The following is an 18,817-nucleotide window of genomic DNA, read 5'->3' as shown; positions in this document are numbered from 1 at the left end:
ATAAACCATAAAAACAGTAATCAACCCGAAGGTCGATTCAGTAGGTGATGGTAGAGATCACCCAGTACTAAGCCAAATACGGCGTGTGAAAAATCACACATCGGGGTAGGGGGGCCAGTTCCTTTCCCTGTGCCGGTTATGGCTTCCCAGGAAGACCTGGTACCCGAAACATCAAAATCACATAGCTTGGGTGGAGCTGCAGGTGCCCAGAGTGTCTTGCCTATATATATAACACGAAATCCCGCCAAACGGCGAATAAATACTCATATATACAGAAACAGATACAAGGAAAAGGGATAGGTACACACATAAAGGACGAACACAATGGAGGTGGGGAGGGCGGAATCGAACGGATCACAAGAGTAAAAATATTCCCTTGACCGGGACTCGAACCTTGGATCTTTCCATTTGCCGGGCGGATGCTCTTAACCACTTGAGCTATCGTGGAAACGTAATTTGCCATGAGATCCGTGGGTTTAATATGCCGCTAAGCGCCCAGATTCTTTAGCCAAGAGATGATGTCAGGGGGCTGTTTCACCCACCAAAGGAGAAATACACCACACACAAGAGGAAAAGACAGTGGGTTAGAATTCATACAACATCATACAGGAAAGGAACAGTGCGTTTCGTGGCACGCATAGCCATATATATATATATATATATATATATATATATATATATATATATATATATATATATATATATATATATATATATATATATATATATATATATATATATATATATATATATATTAAGGTAATCTACTGGTTAAGGTAGGTTTTTGGATGGACACAACTACCAAACAAATATTTTATTACTCCTAACAAAACACAAAATCCATCATCCTACTCTATATCAGGTCCCTCTTCAGCTCTGAGTACTTTCTTCCTCCCTTCATCCCATCCAACATCCCTATCCTGTTCCTTCCCTTTCCTCTTTTGCCCAACATTCTACCCTCTATCACAGTCTTCAACATGCCACTGCCGGTCAACACCCCCTTCATCCACTTTTACTGCCTCCATAGGATTGCTCCCAACAAACCCCTCTCTTCGCCCACCATACCAAGTACTTCCTCATTTGTTTTCTTCTCTGTCCATTTCACCTTCTCCATTCTTCTCCACACCCACATTTCAAAAGCCTCCAATTAACGTCTAGCCTCCTGCTTCAATGACCATGTTTCCGCACCGCACATAGCTCCATATCAAAGTTTTTAAGAGTCTTTTCTTAACATCCTTACTCAAAGTCCCTGTCATCAACTCCCTCCTTGTGAAAGCCTCTTTGCCTAGCGCAATTCTTCTCCTTACGTCCCTACTACTTTGACCTTGTTGGTCCAAAACACTTCCGAGATACGTAAACTGTTCTACCTGATCTACTTTATGCCCTCCTATTTTAATGTTTAGCATAGTTTTTTTCTTTCTAGAAAATCGCATAACCTTTGTTTTATGAATATTGATTCTCATCCCATACCTGTCGCACTGAATTTCCAATTCACCAAGCAATGCTTGCAGCCCCTTGGCTGACTGACAAACTAAAGCTTGGTCATCAGCAAACCTAACTGATTTTACGAATTCCCCGCCCACTTTCATTCCTACCTCGAGTTCTTCCCATGCCTCTTTGATCATTTCCTCTGCATACAGGTTGAACAGCAACGGTGATAATGGGCAACCCTGCCTTACACCTCTTCCTAACACTGCCCAACCAGACTCCCCGTTCCCCACTCGCACCTGAGCAGTCTGAGACATGTACAGGTTGCGGATTAGCCTCCTTCCCCTCCAATCTATTCCTATTTTCTGCTGAATACTCATTAGTTTTTCCCAATTCACTCTATCAAACGCTTTTTCGAAATCTACGAAACAGGCAAATACCTCCTGGTTGTGTTCTATATTCCTCTCGATTAATAATATATAATAAATAAATTATATATATATATATATAATGGAGGAAAGGGAAGGAACAGGATAGGGATGTTGGATGGGATGAAGGGAGGAAGAAAGTACTCAGAGCTGAAGAGGGACCTGATATAGAGTAGGATGATGGATTTTGTGTTTTGTTAGGAGTAATAAAATATTTGTTTGGTAGTTGTGTCCATCCAAAAACCTACCTTAACCAGTAGATTACCTTAATATATATATATATATATATATATATATATATATATATATATATATATATATATATATATATATATATATATATATATATATATATATATATATATATATATATATATATATATGGCTATGCGTGCCACGAAACGCACTGTTCCTTTCCTGTATGATGTTGTATGAATTCTAACCCACTGTCTTTTCCTCTTGTGTGTGGTGTATTTCTCCTTTGGTGGGTGAAACAGCCCCCTGACATCATCTCTTGGCTAAAGAATCTGGGCGCTTAGCGGCATATTAAACCCACGGATCTCATGGCAAATTACGTTTCCACGATAGCTCAAGTGGTTAAGAGCATCCGCCCGGCAAATGGAAAGATCTGAGGTTCGAGTCTCGGTCAAGGGAATATTTTTACTCTTGTGATCCGTTCGATTCCGCCTTCCCCACCTCCATTGTGTTCGTCCTTTATGTGTGTACCTATCACTTTTCCGTTCCGTTTCTGTATATATGAGTATTTATTCGCCGTTTGGCGGGATTTCGTGTTTGAATATATATATATATTCATATATATATATATTCATATATATATATATTCATATATATATATATATATAATCATATATATATATATTCATATACATATATATAATCATATATATATATATTCATATATATATATATTCATATATATATATTCATATATATATATATTCATATATATATATATTCATATATATATATATTCATATATATATATATTCATATATATATATTCATATATATATATTCATATATATATATATTTATATATATATATATATATATATATATATATATATATATATATATATATATATATATATATATATATATATATATATATGTATATATATATATATATATATATTCATATATATATATATATTCATATATATATATATATATATATATATATATATATATATATATATATATACATATATATACCTGCATATTTACCGACGATTTTGCATTTCCTTGTCCTACAGGAGGCATCTCATACATTAGGGCAGCTGCATAGTCAGGAAAATCTGGGAAAAGTCGGGATTGATCAGTTTATTAAACAATCGAAAAAATGCCAATTTTCGGGAAACGTCGGGCTCATACGATTCGGGTATTTCCAATGAGAATGATGCCCCGCTGAAATGTATTTAGTGTATGCCCATCTCACGCGGAAACGCTGGCAAACAGCCAAACCATATCAGTGAATGACATCCATGAAATGAGGAGCCAGCGAAATAGACTGAGTCAGAGAATGTACCTAAAAGGTACAAACACTCGGGGTGAAAATTCAGGCAAAAGGTGTCAAAAGAGGCTTCGCCGGGAAAATCCGGATAAAATTGGAATTGGGAATTTAAGAAGGGAGAGCATGGCTTAAATATAGATGTAATTTTCCCAAATATATTACCGAAGAGAGGGCGCGGTAGTTTATAAGGTAGAGCTCTGGGTTTGTGGGTACCAGAGTACCTGGTTTCGATTCCGAATGATGTATCTCGGCTCCCTCAGCTTCACCTAAGCTGCGTGGTTTTTTGGGTACCAGATCTTCCTAGGGAATCATAGGCGGCACAGAGGAATAATCCTGCCCCTCTAACCATAAGTGTGGATTCCATTTGCCATAGGGCTTAGTACTAAATGAGCCCTACCTTCACCTATCAAACGTGGTTGCCACCGAAGATCACATCAGCATCAATTATTTATGCTAAGTTTTCTTTTTTAGTAAAAGGTAAAGAAATTTGAATCCAGTAAGATTTGCCATGGCTGACTGGGTAAATTCACTCTTCAATGCTCACAGTTTTAAGTTTCAATATCAGAATAAAAATCTAACCACAATGCTCATAAAGCTCATGCCTATGACATCTCCTTATATTTCACTCTCATGCTATATTCAGCAATAACTGCATCCTCAAAGCTTGTAAGAGGTCAAAGGTTGTAAGATTCACATCACACAGTTTAGTCAGGATTTAATCAGTTCATTCCAAGTGCATCCAGTATTGGAACATCTACTTCCATTTGAAATTTGTCAATGGCCTTCTGTAAGTCCATGAATGCCATATAGGTTTATTGGCTTGTTTATGAGTATCCATAACTGAAATGTCAATTGCCTAAAATGTCAATCCAGTTTTTCTTTGAATCTAGGAAATTAAATTTAATATGAATAGGTTTATGTCTATGGAAAGTCCTTCATCATAAAAGATAACATGTCAAATCCTACTAAATTTTGGAATGTAAAATAAAAAGTCTGGTACATTTGTTGATTTCTTTAGCTACTATAGCAACACAGGTCAATGCTAATTATTAGTTCTCACCATAATCCATTTTTATCAAATGCAGGAGCTATACCGAACCAGCCAAATTTTTACATATATTTTATGAGTATATACAATTTCAGAATATGATGGTTAAAATATTTTTGCAGAAAAGTATCTATTCTAACAACTAGCATATTGGTAAGCCTATCCATTATCCATTCACCACACTTGAACCTTCTTAGAGATATCAGACATTATAAGGTGTATAGATTATTGATTGTCCTATAACTAACTGCATTACATAATGTTAATTCTATTTCAGTTTGTTTGCATGGGAGGTATACCCAAAAGAATGGAGCAGTTTGCATTTTACATCATGGAAGAACTAGGCCATAAATTACCAGCAGGGACAACACTAGTGGACATCAGTCAATACTCTTACAGATACTCAATGTACAAAGTAGGACCAGTACTATCAATAAGTGTGAGTATCTTTATTTGCAGGACATAATGTACGTAATATACAGCAGCAAAAGGAACCAGCCTTTAGCAATAAATCTATAAATACGACATTTGGTGCTCTCTTTCCTCAATACAAATTGAATAGTCAGGTTTTCCATTCAATTATTCATACAGAAATTTTAGTTGCATTAAGTCTAACTGATAGGATGGCAATGTCATCAGTAAGATGAGAGTGATAGTGAAGAACATATATTAATAAATCTATGCTTAGATAGAGCCATCTGTTAAATCTCTGTAATTACCCAACTTAGTTTCAAATTGAAAGAATAAAGGGTTTGGAAAAACATTAAGTAAACTCTTGTAAACTTCTACATACATGAATACAATCAAATATTCCTATCTTTGCTGCATTTCATATATATGTTAATTCTGGGGGTCTAATTTATAAAATGGCAGAGTAATTTAATTTTTAGACCAGGGTTTTAATGTCAGGGGTAGGGATGAAAAGACTCACATGCCTAAAATACTGAATGGGATATATTTTGCGCCAGAATGGTAATAGAATGCTCAGGGTCAAATTTTGGATCAAAACAGGATAACAGCCCTATATCACAATGGTCCTCACCAAATACAAATGTGTTTTCAACATTATATTGAGATGAAACTGTTTCTCCCAGTCAACTGCAGAAATATTTACCATGAGAAACACTCACAGCTAAATTACTTCATACCAGAGGGGTCATTATGCATGTGAAAACTTAATAAATTTTAGCTAGTGGAGCATATGTACTGTTCACCTTGGTATCCTACTGCAATAAATTAAGCCCTTACCAACTGTAACTGAATAGGTAACAACTATCAAATTATGTTGATTCATTGAAGCATTGAAGCGTTGAAGCATTCACTGTTGGACATTGGTCATAGTATTCATAATTAATGACATTTTTTTACCTTTGACAGCATGGAATGGGAATTCCATCCATTGGCATTCTACTCCATGAAGTCATCAAGCTCATGTATCATGCCAAAGTCAAAGATCCCATCTTTTTTCGTCTTGGAACTTGTGGAGGCATTGGAATCGAGCCAGGTACTGTTGTGATAACAGAGGAAGCCTACGATGGACTAATGAGGCCATATCTGGAACAGGCAAGTGATCAGACATCAATGTATATGAATCCATTTATTTACAGATGTGATGCTTACATAGTAAATCATTTGACATGCACATTGCTTTTAGAGTCAGTTGTATATATGCTTGGTTATTAATGATTTTCTGATCAAAGTGTGTGGCTTATAATAATGCATAAGGCACAATGATCCTCTTTGCACATACATTTTCTCAATGATACTTGAATCATAAATGACTTGTGCACCAGTGGTTCTCAGATATTGTGTATGCTTCAGTGAGATAGCTTAAGGTGGAAGTATACCATTGGCTTTAATACTATATAAATCTGAGAATGACTGCTTTACAAGTCATTTAATTTTATTCACATATTTAACCATAACACATATTATCTGCACTTATCCACTAATTAAATGTTACATGCATTATTCCCTTTTACCAATTTAGCCGCATCTGGGAAAGTTGGTTCAAAAGCCAGCTAAATTGGATAAGAAGCTAGCAAGAGAACTCCTGGCTCTCGCAAGTTCTGATGACCCTTACGACACAGTTGTAGGCAAAACTCTCTGTACAGATGACTTTTATGAAGGTATGCTCGGATTTACACTATTATCTATATATATAAACTGCTTAGGTATCCAATGCAATTTTGTTCATTTTGGTAACTGATTATTATTTTCTGAAGATCATTTCCAATCCTCCATTCATTAATTTTCACAATATTTAAGTGCATTGGTGTAGAAATAAATTCATTTTTTTTATATCCAGGGTGTATACTCACCATTCTTAATGTAAAAGGGAGATCAACTTGCTGGGGAAATTCCTTGAATCGATTCTTAAAGGCATAAAATTGGTTATTGTCATATTTTCCTCATTTATTTTCTCATTATCTTCATTGTTTTCATTATTGAATTTAGTAAAAATGGAACTGATGATGAAGAATTGAGATATTATTGAAGAATGCCATTTGCGTTACCATCTACTGAACTCAGAAAAAGAAGAAATTTTGAATTTTAGTTGGTTAAAAAAAAGGAAAAAGAGACAATATTAAATTGACAAAAGAGGACAAAAATATATTATAAAAAACTTTTACTGTTTTCAGTTAGTATACTCACATTTTTTTCATTAAATAACTTCTCTAGCATGTGTAGAAATCAGAGCATGGCATATCTTTCAAATTGAATAAACAGAAGACCTTTACAGACTTCAGGTGCTCCTCCCAATGATTTTGGGAGTCCTACATCTCTCATACTATCTCAGACTAGGGATTGGCATCACTTTTCCTGGACAGGATGTGAATTGCATGATTATCCACTGTGCTCTGCTTATCCTTCAATGGCAGCATGTGGTTGGAAATGTTTTCCAGGGTGGGAGTCTACAGAAATAATGTCTAGAGAATTTCCCAGAGCTTACAAAAATGGATGGCAGTCCTGGAAGAACACATTCAACATCCTTGTTTACACACTGCATTCTGAGCAATATAGTGTTTCTACATTCTTATACTTTAGTAGATACTTCCAAAAGAATCATTGTTTTGATAGCAATTGCATCAAGCAATAATTAACTTCACTCTGTTTATGTCCTACTCACTTTAGATATTAATTAATGTAGTCATTTGTCTTTTGATGAGCTTCCCATTATGCTTGGCATTTCACAAAGCTAATCTTCTCAGTTCTTGACAGATTTGCGCCCATATTCTAGGATCTATGATGCATTGCCTGAATTGCCAATGCCTTTCTATTGCCATGATATCTGTTTGTAATATTAATAAAATTACATCGATGACTTACTCAGAAATGGTGCAGAGTGATCAATCTATATATTAATGCTATTTTTCTGTGTTATGACTGAACCTGAAGTGCTTCCACTGAGCTTGCACCTCCAAAAAGTAACACTGAGTTGACTAAATTAACCAGAAGTAGTAGTTTTTTGGAATTGGACTGCCAATGTTTAGCATCAATTGCGATAGATTAGTATACACCCTTGCTATTTTATTGCTGACACAATTAGTGTGAGCCTTAAAGGATGACTGCTCATTGAGCAGCTGTACTTTGCTATGAATATGTACCACAGTACACACAATATGTAAAACCAAATTCTCTACATATCCAACCAGCTGAACCCTGAGAAAATTGCCATGCATTATTCCAGGATTTTGGTTCACCCCCAGTCTCAGGGCACAATCACACTGTACTCATATGTATGGGGCCCTCTTCAGTCCTGTACTCTATTTTTGAAGTAACTCACTAACGAATATGACAGTAGTATTCTTTCCTCTACAGTCTGCCAGACACAGTCCTATCTTGATGAATTGAAGTTATTTTTAATTGATAGGATTACAACGGTGCAGGTCTTCTTCCCTCCCTACCGGAGGTAATTTGTCTCCTGTGTTGACTCAAAAGCAAAGCAACGATCTAAGTTTACCTTCCTTATGTGTGCAAATAGTCTGTCAAAAGTGGCCCATCATCTCTTCTTGCTGAACTCCAGATCTACTAAATTCTTTGGTGTTTTCCTCTTGGTTGGACATAGTATTCATGAATTTTGATGTAAGCATGATTTGGCAACTGCTTTTATGTAGTGAACATGATGTCATCAGGATCTTGCTCACCTAACTGGTTCCTGCAAAAATTTGTACCGGCTAACATTCTCTCTATACCTGAAAGAGGTGTTGTATTACTAAATTTAACAGTCTTCCAAAGCTTGCTTAAGTAATGAGTCACAGAATGCAAAAATCCAGATTTCTCTTTAGTTTTATAAAAATTTGTCCAAACTGATATTTTAGCAGCAAAAAACTTAATAAATCCAGCAAAATCTAACGAAAACACATAAAAAAGGATGAACAGTAGCCCAAATGATATACATAGATAAAAGAATATTTGATTTTAGGAGTGAGAGACAAAGAGAATCAAGAAAAGATATGATACTTGGAGAGCATGGCTTTGATGGTAGGAGTAGGATAGATTGTATAAGTAGCTGATCAAGGGACTTGTGTGCAGCTAAGGAGTAGCTTCATAGTGTTTCATAATTTGCGAAGGATTTTTCTTCAGATCAATTAAAAACCTACTTCTACATGACATTTAGGTATGTGATAATTTTTATTTCATTTCAAGTATTTCCTAAGTGAAGCTGGATATTTCTGCTAGCATTCAAAGTACCCAACTCTTCTACTTCTCACCAATCAATACCTTTATGAATGAAAATTATTCTGCATAGGCTTTCATATTGTCTTAGTTAGGAGCCACTCATTTCCTTCCACTATTACGTCTCAGCCATATTGAATGTTGAAGTCAGTCAGTCTAAAAAATTGTAATGGTGACAGATAATGCTATCAACATAGTATACATGTATTTTAGTTAAAAGTAGAACTTCCCACTACTTGTATGTAGACTACAGATACGCTCTAAATATCTATGCATAAAAAATCATGATTTGCCACAACAGCTTCTGAAGCAGGTACTACTGAGGCAGGATGGTGAGGCAGCAACAATAATATATGACAACTCCTTAAGTCTACCATCATAGCAAAAAATTAACTATATTCATATCTAATTTCTCAGATTTATGACCAGATTAATTTAAATACTATTTTCCTCTTGTTGGTGCAGTGAATTAGAGTTCCAATACATCTCTATTGGCCCTTTCATTGATAATATTTGAAAGTAACATATGGCTGATAACGTGATGGCAGAGTTCTTGGTGGTGTATCTTTCTAATAAAATTTACATCCCTCAGGTTAGGTTGAAGGGTTTATCATGAAAAGAAGAGTAGCTGTCAGAGCATAGTATAAGATGCATTCAAAAAATCCTACTGAAAGAAAGGAACTAATAACCATCTGAGTTCCTATTGATTTTCAAATAAATATACTTCTAGCCAAAGAAAGGCAACTGGCAGGTCATGATTATGGGGCTTTTGGTGGGTGGGAAGGAGGAGAAGTGAAAGAGGAAAGAAAGCTAGGAAGTTGATGCTTTGGTGGAAGATGAGATGGCTTTGGCAGTGGAGTAACATTGTTGTGCATTTATTGGCAATATTGAGCTCGACAGCTGTGTTCAGATCATTTTGAGAATAACTATCATTCCTCATACTACATGGATGCTGATGCTAATTTAAGACCCTGGCCAATTCTACTATCTGCCACTACTCTCCCCTATTCTGCTCCAGTCTTCCCCTGCTCCTCCATTTTTTACGACATTCTCCAGATCATTCCATTTTAGGTTGTCCTCTCTCAAGTTTACCACCAGACTTTTTTGTGTGGGAGGAATTCCTCGTATTTTAGAGGAGTTTCCATTTGACATATAGGTGGATGCTCTAGGTGACCCCAACATCTATTGTGAGCACTTTTCAATTTGATTTGCTGATCCTTTTTACCATTAGGTTGGTTTGCCATAGCTCTTGATCGGTCCAGATCCTCCTTATTCCATTCTTTTGACTGCCCCATGGATTATTTTCAAAATCTTCCTCTCCCATTGTCTAAGTTACTCCTTATCTGTCTTCACCATTGTCCATGTCCCTGACCCATACTGGGGTCATGGGTTTGATAAGTTTTCACTTTTATCCTTGATGAGGTGAACTGAAGCTCAAAGCAACTTCAATTTCTTGCCCCAAGCCTGGCTTTAATTTTCTAAGACACATTGTTGTCATTTGTCACCAGGGAACCAAGACATTTAAAATTGTTTCAATTTACCAAACCATAGACCTTCCAGAGTGTGAATAAATGTGAATCATGCTATCACTTTATAACGATAGGTATCTAACAAATAACCCCTTAAAGGAGGAAAAGCAGCAGGTCCCCTCCTACTTATATTATCTTTTATTCATTTAACATATGACTTTGCCACATTTTTAAATGCATTGAACATTTCACATGGATTGAATCACCTATTTTTGGCTGGGAGTACAAAAAATATTAAAATCCTAAATATTCCATTTAAATGAAATGAACAGTAGCTCGATTATTCCAACTGTGAGCGAACATACAAACAAACATAGTATTACCAATTAAAGAAAATGCATCATATTTGTTTTAAATGGACAGTTGAAACATAAATGTATATGTCTTTCCTTTTTTATAAGGCATACCTACTTTCATCATTGAAAACAAAATGGACTGTGATTATAGCAAGTTTCATTATGAATAGCACTAATATTGGAGCTAAATATTTGTGATAGATTTTTCCTTCAATATATGTGATTACTATCAATTATTGATATTACAGGACAAGCCAGGATTGATGGTGCCTTCTGCAGCTTCTCAGAGGCTGACAAAATTGAATATATGAACAAGCTACATGATGGAGGGATTTCAAACATTGAAATGGAATCACTTTCTTTTGCTGCATTGACACATCAAGCGGGAATCAAGGCAGCAGTTGTCTGCAACACAATAGTAGACCGTCTGAAAAGTGATCAGGTAAAATTTCTTACCTTTTATTCAAGTTATATAATTTCCTTTGGTATGCTTATTTCCAATATTTGCCTTATTTCTCATTTATTTTATCTAGCTAATCCCGATATTTTGGCCTACTGACTCTTCTGGTGGTCTATGTGCCAAAGGGATTTATTTATTTGCCCAAAGATCACATTGTAAAATACGAGGTGGATGGTATCTATTATGCCTCCATGATGCCAAGCATACTATCAAAATGTTTCCCTTTACAGCCTTCATCTCATTTAGATTTAGTTTACACCTATGAAGAAGGTATCTCAAAGTTAATAAAGTTGTACTGTTTTTTCCTCCAATATATAACAGCTAACACTGGATGAGTACGAGGTCTGTCCAAAAAGTATGGTGAATTTTTAATTAACGCGGGTTACATATATTTAATTTTTTGATTTTTGCAGAATATATTTTATTTGCCCGAAGATCACATTGTAAAATCCGAGGTGGATGGTGTATTACATGATATAAGGCTCATCCAAATAAAGTACAATACCTACAGACTCAATTGGCAAACAACATAGATGTATGGTACTAACAATTACATTAAATGCGGCGCTAATATCCATTAAATCATAGAGTATTAATATAAACTAGACTAAGAGCATTGCCATAAACTAAAAGGAGGGACTCAATAATCAGGAATATTGTTGAGATGGAGACATCCAGGGATAGAGCATTGGACTACTGGCCAGAGGGCCTGGGTTAGATTCCTGGGCATGCCTCTCTGGATACCTGCAGCTCCACCCAAGCTATGTGATTTTTCGGGTTCCAGGTCTTCCTGGGAAACCATAACCGGCGCAGGGAAAGGACCTGGCCCCCCTACCCTGATGTATGAATTTCTCACTCCATCAGGCTTAGTACTGGGTGAACTCTACCATCCCCAACCAAACCAACCTTCGGGTTCATTACTGTGTTTATGGTTTATTATTGAGATATTAATCAACAGAATAGAACATGTTACATTGTAGCTATTTTTTAAATTTATGTTTGAATGCAGTAGTTGCCTAGTATCCTTTATACTCTTGAGTAAGTTGCTATGTAATTCGATGTCCATTTCCTTGGGCCCTAATTTTAATCCTTTAGTTCAAATATTCCCATAATGGTTGTTGTGTCAGCCTCTGGTGTAATGATGATGACTAGCAGAGTTAAGGTAATAGTTGCTGATGTTATTTTCTATGTATAGAATTAAAAGCATAATATATACGTATGGGAGTGGTAGTATTCTTAAATCAATTTCCTGGAATATAAGGCCTCATTAGAGAATTATAAGGCTTCCCAGTGATTATTCTGATGGCTTTCCTTTGTATTTTAAAGATAGTAGGAGAAATGGCTGCAGAGCCCCAAAATATTACACTACAGGTTATATTTGAATGCATTTCCCCATATTATAAATTAATTAGTACTGTTTTGCTTGTAGTTTCATGCAGATGTCTTAGTAAAGAACAGGTGCAATTGAGTTTAGACTTTGTTTATAAGTTTATGGTAACATTTTTAATTAGTCCTTAGGCTTCCGTGACATCTATCTGATGAGTTCATGCTGCTACCGGGAATTACCACCGCATAGGTGAGTTGATCGACAACTGTTTCGCCCCCAGACCTGGAGACGTCTTCAGGTACAAGACTGAAGACGCCTCCAGGACTGGGGGCGAAACACTTATCCATCAACTCACCTATGCGATGGTAATTCCCAGAATTTTTGAATGAATTCAGAATTTCTATTTGTCTAAGTAACCAAGAAAATGTATTTACATATTTTCAACTCACTCTTAATTTGTTCACAGGTGCTTGCTTCAAAAGAGATCCTTAATGAGTGGCAGGAGCGCCCACAGAAACTGGTGACCAGGTACATTAAACACTACTTAAGCCATAAGGGTCGACTTTCACTTCAAGCGCATGGGCATGGAGGAGGCTTCTACGTGAAGAGTCCCCGCCGAATGAAGTTGGTGCAACAAGAGTCTGAGACTTATGACTAAACCAGGTTCACTTTAATTGTTTAAAAGTCCTTTTTTGTTTTTTAATAACTTGTTTTTATAATACAATATTAAAATATTGAAATCATCGTTTATTTACAACAAATTATTGTGGAGACACAATAAAATTTTTAATGAGGTTACCAGCAAAATTGGGACATATTATCCACTAGTTTGGAAAGGAATGTCCAGTAGGGCTCATCAAAAAGTACATGAAAATAACACAAATATGGCATTGTTTTTATAAAATAATGCTTAGAACATTTGTGGTCATACCTATAATTTTTTACATTGGTTTATGCAAAGAGTGCAAATATTTATGTATAATGAAAAGCCATTTATGATCAACGAAAGTTTTCACTATATTTTACATTATGTATTTTAGGTGTTATAATTAAAAAATACACACAATGGAATGTTGTCAAACCAGATAGAATAGGGATTTTTCTGTCACGATCCAACTTAATTACAACATAGACTAGATGATTGAGCTCAATGTTAACTGTTGAAATGCTCATGTAATCTTTTCTTAATATCTCATAATGAAATTCAAGCTACAAGCTTCTGAGTGTTGTGTTGACATTGATCAGGGTTATAAACCAAAAGCAAGTTCATAATATAAACAGAAAAATTTTGTTAATGATTATAGCACTAAACAAGAGACTTTTGCTCGTTACTTATGTGTTGTTAAAATTTATAACTGTTTCAAGTTGACTGTATGTTGTGAGCAAATTAAATAAATGGTGAAGCTACAAATGAAAATTGCATCATCAGCATAGGATGTGGTTTCAGAATTGTAGTGAATTTATTTTTACATAGGCTATAAAAATGTTGACGATTATTTTGTTGGGCGTATTAATGCAAGCTTCTAAAGAAGATTAATGTATCTATTACTGCAATATGAAGTTTGGTAATTGAATAGACATTAACTTTAAGGAATGAAAACCAAGTAGTTTGAAAATGAAATTAAAGGCCATAAACATTTTTGAAGGTACATATGAGCCTTCAAGTGAAATATGAATTGCAATTCACATGTGTAGTGAGTAATAAACTTCACTTCAACAACATATCCTAATGGAAATCTAAATTTGACTGCCATTTATTTTATCCAATTCTCCCATCAAGTTTCTTGCTAAGTGGGTCAGTTGAAGTGCATTTAAAATAGTAATAAAAACCGTGCCTTGTTTTATTACCATAATTTACTTATTATAGTAATATTCTTTGCATTTAAGAGTTCTATGTTTACTGAAATTTATAATACTAATTTTGAACCTAATTAAGGTTAACATTTATTTTATAGTTCAAGATACTCATGAAATTTTTACACATTTTTGCATGGTCAATAGCAAATGTCATCCATAGTAAATCAGCTGTAAAAATAATATATGTCTAGTTTCACCCAATGTAATGATTCATAATATGCTATTTGTGATGGTTGTGCAATGAACTAGAGCTACAGTTCCTAGCAACTGCAAGCAAACTTTTGTTAATAGGCCATATACTGTTATAGAATGCTGTGTTATGTATTTGAATGACTTTGTGATATTTTTATGAAATGTGCTTGAAGAGATATGTAGATGATGAAAACAAAAACCAAGAAAATCTACAAATTTTAATCAACGAGTACTTAATGAAATTGGCTAATAATCTCTTACCTATGAAAATATATCACTGACTGTTAAATTTTATAATGTCCTTAATTTTTGTAGCAACAATAAATTATGCCTAAACAAATCTCATAGAAAGGTATTTGTTGATGAAAGAGTGAAGATCTTAAATTTCTTGATGTGATAATCTGTTACTTAAAAATAAAATATAACTGTTGAACAGAATGACTCTAGCATACTATACAAATACTTACCTATCAAAAGGAAAAAATTCATGTTAAATTAAAACTAATTGTAAGCACCAATTATACTACACGATAATTTTAAAAATATGTAAGTGATAGTTGGACAATATATCAAGCAAGAGATGAATTTAGTATTGCCTACTGTATATTATTTGATAATGTGTTCTTTGTAAAGATGTAATACATTCAAAATTCCAAAATGACCCTGTTTACAATGCATAAATCATTGTGTATAGTCACCGTGAAATTCATTTTAAACTTCAAATACATGATCAATCAATGTAAAAATAAGTATGCTTAAATGCAAAACTAGGTATCTATCCCATTTACTGGTCCTGCTTTTTTTCTCTCAGCTGTCTCTGAAAAGGGTTTTTGACACTGAAGCTTCTGAATTCTTATTTATGTCATCAATTTATCAGTTGGTGGACACTTAATTTTTAGCAGCCTTATTTGAAACACTTTTGACTTGGACAAGTGGGACAAAGCAATCCTGGCCATCTCTAGCATGCTCTCTTGAATTTCTTGCTTGATATTAAGAATTGGATTACCTACAAAATTTTTCATTAAATGGTTTTTGTACCAGGTAGAAATTATTAAAACACTAAAATTTTGTAAATTTTCAGTTTTTTTACGGAGATCTAGTTTTATGGCTGGGACAGCATTATCAAGTGAACAATTTTGACAGGTAGACAAAGTTTAAGTGTTTTAATAATCATAGATTTTTCACCAAGTTGAAACCTGTAATTAAAGCATTGACTAGGGAGAAATAACAAATCAGTTTCAAGTAAAAGAACAATGTAAATACCTACTTGATGATTTCAGGAGAAGCATCTTGAATGACCAATTTCTTTTTTTTACTCTGTAATCACACCATTCATATTTTTATGAATAAGGGCAATGTCCTCTTCGACTATTTTTGTTCCTGCATGTCAAAATGCAAAATTTAGAAGGCATTTTATGTTACAGCTGAGTAAGCAATGACATTTTGTTCAAGATATGTATGAAGGTACATATAAATATATGTATAAAAATCTAAGGAAAAGGGGTTGACACACACAAGGTTGTTGGAGAAAGTGAAATAGTGCAGATTCAAAACAGAAAAAAGTATCCAGACTGGGACTTGAACCACAAACCTTGGAGTAACGGGGCCAATGTTCAACCAATTAAGTTATCAAAGAAATGAAATAACTGCTGAAATCTGTAGAGGGGCTAATGCAACCAAGTGCCCTAATTCTTTGGCCAGGGTATGGCACTTGCAGGCCTTCACTTCACCCAATGCCAGAGGAATGCAAAACTATATAAGAGGGAAGGATGACAGGAATATAATTCATACAATGTCATAAAGATTAGGTAGAATGGATTTAAAGATATGCATTGCCAGACGAAGGAAATGAGCCATATTGGCCAGCAAAAATTCAACATGAAAACCCACCAAGAGGAAATAATATTCATTTGAATAGGTAAAGGTAATTCATGGGTATAAGGAAAATGGATAAAAACTCATATAAAGGAAAACACATGGCTAGTGGGGGAGGGAGAATGATTCAGATTCCAAGCAGAAATGTCTCCTTCACCAGGACTTGAACCATATACCTTTGTCTTGCCAGGCCAATACTCTAACAATTAAGCCAATGCAACACATGCTCCAAGGAGCCTGCAATTCATAGAGAAACATATTTAGTTGCAAGATCAAATAGAGTACTAAAACTGCATACAAAGTATAAAGATATAAGATACCAGCAAACTTATTTAAAGTTATAATGATAGAGAAAAGGACACAACTATAAGCACATTTTTCAGTAACACAGCCTGAATAATAGAAAAAGAAAATAATAATGAGTTAAGTAATACATAATCAATTACGTACATAGTTTAAGATACACCAATAGATAAATTTGAAACTTATTTAAGAACTTTTCAAAGAATGAATACAGTTCATGTCATAAGGTAGATCATTATAGCCGGATACCAAATGCATAAAATACAATATCTTGCTGATGGATGCGTTGACAAGTATATTAATGGAAATTCTTGTACCATGGGTATGTATGTGAGAATTTAGAATAAGCACACTATTTGAATGTAATACACCACAATTTAATTTAAAGGTAGGGGTTACTGAAAAAATTTGAACTTTTCGAAATTTTCAGGGTTCTTCTTAGCAGTACTGCTAATACATTAAATGCATCCTTTCTGCACCAACCTCAAACATTTATCACCTAGCATAGGTGGCTATCAATCAGTGCAGGATACATATTTATGGCTATTGTCTCAAAACAATATGCTACACTCAAAATAGTACTGCAGTAGCATGCATAATTTTATTTTTAATGTGACAAACATAGTTTTCCCTGGATAAATTTGAATCGATATATAAGCCAAGGGATTAAATACTCTTATTGCAGTTCCTCTAATTGTCAAGGAACTCAATATACATACTAAGTTTGTGAGCTGGTTTATGAAAAAGTGGGTCATTAGTTTTAGAAATATTAATTGCTAAGTTATTAACAATGAACCAGTTATATAAGGTATTCAAATCATGTTGGATGCTAGAAGATAATTCTTCTTCTGCTAGGTCTACATAAAAAATTGTGCTATCCCACAAGAAATAGGGAATGAACAACTTTTCATATGATTAGAAATATTGCATTGTTCCGGATGAATAACTGTCAAACCATTTAAAGGTATGCTACTGATTCCAGATCTTTCAAGTTTAAACAAGAGCCAAACAAAGATCTACTGTACCAAATGACTTGGCCCAGTCGATAAATAAGCCAGAAGTCACTTTCCCTTGATAAAATGCATTTTGGAACTATAGTGTAAAAGCAGAGCAAATTGAGCTAGAATTTTTAGTAAAACCAAATTGATGTTTATAGAAGTATTCATATTTGTTGAGAAAATTTAAAAGCCTTTGTTTGGTACATTTCCCAATTATTTTTTACCCAGGGCAGAGTATGGATATAGGCCTATAATTAATTAATGCAGGTCTGTCACTACCTTGAAACAGCAGAGTACTCTGGCTAACTTGAGCTTACTTGAAAAACACTAAGTCTGGCAGAGCTAAGAGATTCAATGCATTTCTTTAGTGTGTTTTGGTTAAACCCAAAAGAATCCTTACTTTCTTCTTTTTTAGGAAAATAACATACTTTCTACTTCCATGGTATTGGTTGGATATAAAAATAAAGAATGATATACAAGGGGGACTCAAAAATAACAGGTATGTAGTTATAGATTCTTTAGCCCTCAATATATTTACATTAAATTTTGTTCACCTTCAAAGTATTCCCCATTGACCACAATGCACTTCTCCAAACAATGCTTCCATTTTTCGAAACATTTCTGAAATTCATTTATCGGGATGTCCTTTAGGCCTCCTAGTGATTTTTGTTTTACCTCCTCCACAGTGTCACAACAATTTCCTTTCATATCCCTTTTGAATCTGGGGAACAAAAAGAAGTCACAGGGAGCTAAATCAAGTGAGTATGGGGGGTGGTCAATCGATGTCATGCCATTTTTTGTCAAAAACTGCATCACGGAGAGGGCAGTATGAGCCAGCGCACTGTCATGATGGAAGAACCAG

General features: G+C 34.6%; 1 protein-coding gene across 1 annotated transcript in view; it reads left to right on the top strand.

The window, feature by feature from the left end:
* The window catches only part of LOC139690873 (uridine phosphorylase 1), a 36,304-nt gene extending 20,501 nt beyond the window's left edge, over positions 1 to 15,803 (top strand). The window contains exons 3-7 of the mRNA XM_071588493.1: positions 4,716 to 4,877; positions 5,816 to 6,001; positions 6,429 to 6,567; positions 11,192 to 11,385; positions 13,197 to 15,803. Coding sequence (XP_071444594.1) covers positions 4,716 to 4,877; positions 5,816 to 6,001; positions 6,429 to 6,567; positions 11,192 to 11,385; positions 13,197 to 13,388 — 873 coding nt within the window. The 3' untranslated portion in view covers positions 13,389 to 15,803. The remainder of the gene's footprint in view (positions 1 to 4,715; positions 4,878 to 5,815; positions 6,002 to 6,428; positions 6,568 to 11,191; positions 11,386 to 13,196) is intronic.
* The last annotated feature ends 3,014 nt before the right edge of the window (positions 15,804 to 18,817 follow it).

Source organism: Hetaerina americana, unplaced genomic scaffold, assembly GCF_022747635.1.
Source record: "Hetaerina americana unplaced genomic scaffold, ioHetAmer1.1.p SCAF_3, whole genome shotgun sequence".
Lineage (NCBI taxonomy): Eukaryota > Metazoa > Arthropoda > Insecta > Odonata > Calopterygidae > Hetaerina > Hetaerina americana.
The sequence above is the reverse complement of the archived record's forward strand: the minus strand, read 5'-3'. Positions and strand labels throughout refer to the sequence as shown.